At 31.5% G+C, this 6,728-nt stretch overlaps 1 protein-coding gene across 1 annotated transcript; it reads right to left on the bottom strand.

Annotated features, from left to right (window-relative positions):
• Window positions 1-502: 502 nt before the first annotated feature.
• Window positions 503-3,573, bottom strand: LOC25501606 (uncharacterized). Its single transcript, XM_024771892.2, has 8 exons — window positions 3,455-3,573; window positions 3,280-3,370; window positions 3,011-3,143; window positions 2,768-2,925; window positions 2,559-2,679; window positions 2,269-2,469; window positions 2,019-2,171; window positions 503-890 (listed from the first exon to the last, which is right to left on the bottom strand). Exons 1-8 carry the CDS (start codon window positions 3,528-3,530, stop codon window positions 810-812), a joined length of 1,014 nt encoding a protein of 337 aa, XP_024627660.2. The 5' UTR covers window positions 3,531-3,573; the 3' UTR covers window positions 503-809.
• Window positions 3,574-6,728: the final 3,155 nt, after the last annotated feature.

The following is a 6,728-nucleotide window of genomic DNA, read 5'->3' on the forward strand; positions in this document are numbered from 1 at the left end:
AATCAGAATTTTACCATACACAAAAAATTGAATGCATAGAAATCATATAAATGATTGAGAAACAAAAAAAAAAACCAAAATTTTAAATCAATCTACAATAAAAGTTATAGTTTTTTCAATTGATGAGGTTACATAAAGAATTAAAGCAAACCAAATAATCCACGAATTATAAAAGAATGAACAATAACTATTGTATCCAAAACCTTGAATCGAATTAAACTTTCCGAAAAATCTTTCCCATTAACTCAAAAATATTAGAATCATCGAGAGCAATCCTTTTATTTGTCCCAAAAAAATGAAATCAATGTCATTTGAATAAGAATGATACAAATGTGATGATCAATTTTTTTTTCATCCGTCTCCAACATTAATCAAAGATCCAAATTTTGCACTTTGTATTGATAAAATGCCAGCCATTTTAATCTGATATCTAAAGAGTTTAGTATTAGATGTAGTCAGCTAGTTATAAGGATATCAATACACAAGAAGAAACCAACCCAAGCACATGCAACTTATTGAATCATAGAAAGTCAGCTGTAGCAAGTTGGGACTTAATATATTACAAACCACCAAAAAACCCACATATGTTACATAATAATCAGCCACTTGACGAAACTTAAAACCATTATAGAGCATGGATCAGCTGCAGCAAGTTGAGACTTAATATATTACAAAGCACCAAAAAACCCACATATGTTGCATGATGATCAGCCACCCAACGAAACTTAAAACCATTATAGACCATGGATTACACTACTTTGCAAAATACAGTGGCAATTCTTCAAAAAGAAAGCCAAACATAAAACGGATCACTCCTTCTTCATGCGTTTGGCTGGATGACATTTACATTTCCCAGCAGACAAACAATTCGCAACACCACAGCTTCCAACCTGATAACATACCAAATAGCCATCATAAATTACAAAACTCCAACAAACCAACCCTTATATCATATTCACAGCATTGAAGTAAGATACCAAAATAATGAATTTAGGTTATCACAAGATCAACATCTGAGAGAAAAAGTCGATGAATTGTTACAGACAAACACAAATTTGTTAATATACTTAAAAGTTGTTCTATTTCCTTTTTAGAGGTGCTTATAGCAGCACCTGTAATTATTTGATATTCATTCCTTATGAAAATCTATGTCTTAGTTTAATTTGAGCAATTGTATTTTAAACATGGCATGTCATACAAAAACCTGTACTATGATATCAATATACTAACAAACTATGATAGTCGATTTCAACCTGCAAAAAGGTTTTTGCCACTTTGACTACATTAACTCATCTAGAACTACACCACAAACTTAACTACCAGAGGATTTAAAACGATACTATGCTAAAAAGCCTAAAAATATCTTATAAATTCATGAGTTTAATGAATAAAAACAAAACAACCATATTTAGAAACCTCAAAAACATAAATGGATAAAAAATAATCTGTATATGATACTACAGGGAAAGTTGTTCTAGCACAATTCTAAAATCTTTGTGACCACATCAGCACTGCATTTACAGTTGCATATTCAGCATTTATGCACTATTTTTAAGTTGTCTTTATCAATGAAGATAGCAAAGCAAAGAACAGTTTAATGTATGTCACAAGGAGAATCCAAGAATCGGATCTTGTTTCACAGGTGGTTTCGATTTTGTTCTATACACTTCTAAATTCTAAAGTTGTTCTATTTCGTTTTCACAAACACTTATGAACAACTTTTAGATCATTTATTCAACAACTTAAACTTCAAAATCGCTTATTTTGCAATTTTCATGCCAAAACCCGCATAACAGTCCAACTTCTAATGTGTTTTCTGAATTCATTCTTGATCTAAATCGTACAAAATTTATATCTAAACTGTAGGGAATTGAGGGTAGAATCTTAAAATCCAACAATTTCTCCATTTTGGGTTACACAATAAAATTTTCAACCCATAATTCATAATCAGTCCAATACACTTTTTCTAACAATCTATGTATGAATTAAAATCACTTCAAAGAATAAATTGGACATACCGTAATAGTGGGATCTGAATTCAAACATTCAGCAGAAGAAACAATATTCTCAACTTTCACTGTTTGAGGAAGAGGAATAACTCTCGAACATTCACCAGGACCACTGATTTTTTCAGGATCAGATGGAAGGGTTGTATTATTACGAACAATACTCTATAACAACGCAGTCATTAACGAAACATAAGCCGAAAATAAATAAATAGACCAAACAATAATAGATGCAATTACACAAAAAGCAACCGTAACGAACCTCATTAACCTTCTGCACCTCTGGCCGTATCTCATCAGGATGAAGACGAGCCTTAATATTCTTAATAACAATTTCATCACGTGAAAACGCATTTACAGATGCCTGATGATAATACAGCTGATACTTTACACGCAATGCAAATTCAATCTTAAGCAACTTGTCTAGAACTTCAGGATATATATGAGGATCATCCTCACCAACCTTCACAAACAAACACAATATCAAAATTTATAAAACCTATAAGGAACATTAAAAGAAGAACTAAGACTAAAAAATACAAATAGATTGACCTGTTGCATTGTCTTTCTAAGAGTATCAGCAGCAACTCCAAGAATTTGAAAACATTCCTTGTCCCAAAATAAAAATTCAGCCTTATGATCACGATACTCCATTATCACAACGACCTTATACCTAATAGAACAAATACAATTATAAATATTACTCAAATACATTGAACAAAAAATCATTAGTTAATAACAAAAAAAATTAGATAGACAACCTAGTCAGCGGAACCTCAACTTCCTCCCCACATGAGCATTTGTAACTCGCACCACCCGACCTTGAAGCTTTGGTACACTTAGTGCAGGTTTCATAATACCATCCATATCGATTAGGATTGAACTTAAGTGACTTCGCAACAGTAATACAATAGGTATCCTAACATAAATCAAAAAAATCTTATTTAAAAAAAATATTATTAATCAAACATTTAAAAATATACTCATCTTTAAATAAAACTTACCTTATCGAAATCTCTAAACTCAGCAATAGATTTAACACCAGAGAGATTCGAAAACTCATCATAGTTGACACGTTGAGAAGAGGATGAAACCTGACATAAGCTCTGATCAAACCTATGGCCCTGAGCTTGAAGACTACAAAGTACATAAAAAATATTAAAATATTAAAACCATCATCTTGAAAACAAAATGAATGCAGTAGAACTATTAAATCAAACACTATTAACTACATGATGCTATAAACACCATTCACATAAGAAAAGAAGCTTACCTAGCTCTAAATGCCTCAACAACTGGATGCTTCAAATTAATAAGCAACTTAGAACCCGACCAATTGTTGCAAAGATTTGGCTTACCATTATCTAGAAAATAATAACAAAAAAATTAACAAAAACAAAATGGCACACATCAAAAAACAACAAATTACAAATGTGCAAAACAATAACCTGCAAGCTTGCATTGAGCGTGAGTTAGTATCAAAATAACTGACCCTCTATCTTTCCGCTCAGCAAGAAATGTCATCAGTTGCACAGAATATTTATCCCATAAGATCACATCCACCAAATTTCCACTACATCATCATGGACACTTTCAGATTAATACAAAATGCAATAACAAAAGGACCTATAATCTAGCATCAAAAAATCAGAAAGGCATACCTCTCATCTCTCAGCACAATATTAGTGCAAGGTTTTTTCCCATCACCAATAACTGTTGTCTTACCAATTTCATGGATAACACCGATGATTTCTTAAAAAAAATTAGGGAATAATCAGTAATCTCAAGATCGAAAAAAGAAAGAGAAGAAATTTAGACAATAAAAAGGCAAAAATATACCATATAAAACATCATCTTTAAATACCCCTTCTCCAATCTCCTTAAATGACTTAAATCTAAACTCATGAGAAGGAATATCAGTGAGCTTATCACTCCTTGTGACCTTTGTACCAGCACCAAATACCAACTTAAATGGATAATCCACAGGTTTGAATAAAACATCATTATCGAACATAAGATAATTATGCAAAACATAGGTCTGGTTTTCTTCAATCGATGACTTCAAACGCTGAAAGTCGGCCTGTCGAGTTATCGCATGAGCTCTGTCACCCTAAATTCACAGAGAAAAAGAAAAGATACATTTCAATTCAAATCAACAAAATCAAACAACAAAAAGAAACAATAAAAAAAATGACCACTCAGCAAATTCAAGGTAATTTCCCTAACCTTTCCATCACAAATTATAAGTTCGAGATGCTGACGACCATTGCTAGCAGTGACAGTCCATAAGTCAAGAACTCTAAAACCAACTTTACAAACATTTACGTCCTTTTTTAGATCTTTGATAAAGCCAAATTCCCTAGACATCGCGAACTCTGTACAAAAATACAGCAAAACGGACACAACAAAAATGCATACCAAAAATTCATTACAGTGTCAAAACGATAAACAAATAAACCAACAGGTCATGCGGTAACGCGCTTACGAAATTTTCAACTGAGAATAACCTCAATGTATAAGACAAAGTTAACCAACACCATATTAACAAACTTTCAAGTAAGAATCACCTCAATCAATCTGATGCTAATGCAAAAGCTAACCAAATATCGAAAGTATCAGTGTAACAAATATGAGTTCAGTTACTTGCTCTCAATGTCACCAATCTTAAGCATCAGATTTTAACAATTTAAATCAATCAATTTTATGCAACCAAAGTGATCCAATCGCATCATCTATTCCAAATTTTGCATCAGAAGTTTATATGAGTTCAATGTATGCAAACTTATTTTATAGAATGATGCAATGATGGCAGAACCAAAGGTTATTGTCAATCAAATTTAACATGTAGCCGTATCTTTGAGTCCTACAACTAATGAAATCAGTTCAATATTTCAAAGAAGTTAGCAAAAATCTAACTGATTTCAAAAGGAAATAACAAAATCATGATTCAATAGCAAACAAAAATAACACAAACAGGAACCAAATTCTTAAAATTACTTAATGATCAAGCAAATGATATCCATGGTCATCTTTAACATCAATTGATCACAAACACTAATTCAAATGGCTTATAATCCGTTTATTTGCAACTTAATCAAATATGCATAATCCAATGATACATTAATCTAATACAATCTTTTGAGAATACCTTCAACACCCAAAAAAAAAAAAATCCCAAATCATAAATATCATAAAACTATTAAACATGATACTTTGACACATCAAGAACAAACATATTTGCTGAATCATTCCACCATTTTTCTTTATCATCAGGTGAGTGAACAAAAATATTCTATGAATCAGATCACCTCAACATGTCATAAAATACTAAACCAAACACAACTCAAATAAGAAGAGCAACAAACTGTAAATGTCATAACCAGAATCAAACAAAACAGATGATAACACACAAAGTCAACATGCATGCATGAAAAACAACAACCCAAAAAACCAACAAACGTACTATAACACAAGCAATCCCCAAAACAGAAACTGAAAAAACTTCAACCCAAAAAAAAAATGGGAACAAAACCTTCCAATAACAAATAAATCAGAAACTGAAAAAACTTAATTAACCAAAATCCAGTAAGAGTCTCTCAAAACAAAACTTCAACCAAAATTTTATAAACAATTTCCCCCTTTGTTAGAAAACCTAAATCAATTAAAACCCCAAAAAAAAAACTAAATCAATTGACTCAAATCAAAATACCATGCAAACAAAATTAAATTTCAGAATCAATTAGGCTCAATGGTGAACACTCATAGAAAAACAAATAATTAAACAAAAGAAACCACAAAAACAAAAAAAAAGAGACATGCATGCACATAAAAGATTGAAACACCAACCTTTGATGTACAACGGCGATAGCAAGGAAATATGCCAAACCCACTGAAGAAGAGAAAACGGGACTTGAAGAAGAGAATGAAGTTATGAAGTAGTGGAAAGTTATGAAGTAGTGGGAAAGAGCTGAAATTGAAATCCCACGACTAAACATATATATAGGTGAAAAGGAGGAATTTCTAATTTACGAAAATGCCCTTCCATAAGGGCAAAATGGTCAAAAAAAGGGACAAAGATTGTCCTACATAGTATAGTAGATTGGTCCAAATCTCCAATTGAAAGAAACTTGCACAAACAAATTACAAAGAAAGCTTAATGCAAGGAGATTTATATTAAAAAGGTCGTTGAACCCACTTTGATGGGTCTGGTGGTACTGGCTTGAGTCCTGAGAGTATGCTCAAGTTCGATTAAAACATACAAGATGAATCTGCGAACAAATTTACAACATCTATATTAATGTCATAAAAGGCAGAGTATCTGTGTAAAAATATGACTATGTTCAAGTTTTCGGAATACTCACGTTCTTGAATCTGCAACGTTGATGACGCCAAAACAATTAATTAAATATGTATATATTGAAAGATAATTGAACATGAATCAAATAAATATCACATTAAGACGGAAAATAAAAAACACACAGCACAAAGGATGGAAAACAAAACAAAAAAGTTGTACCATTCATAATTAATAAGGAGTAAATAGACAATTACCCCTTGAAAATTGTAAGTTTCGTCAATTATTCTCTGAAATTAACAAAACTTCAATTACTCCTGAAATTGCACAACATTAATCAATTTACCCCATATGTCAAATTCTTGTCAAATTATTTTGTTAGTCAACATGACGTTTTGCAAATACCATATAAAGTTTTGCACTTATGT

This window comes from Medicago truncatula, chromosome 8 (genome assembly GCF_003473485.1).
Source record: "Medicago truncatula cultivar Jemalong A17 chromosome 8, MtrunA17r5.0-ANR, whole genome shotgun sequence".
NCBI lineage: Eukaryota > Viridiplantae > Streptophyta > Magnoliopsida > Fabales > Fabaceae > Medicago > Medicago truncatula.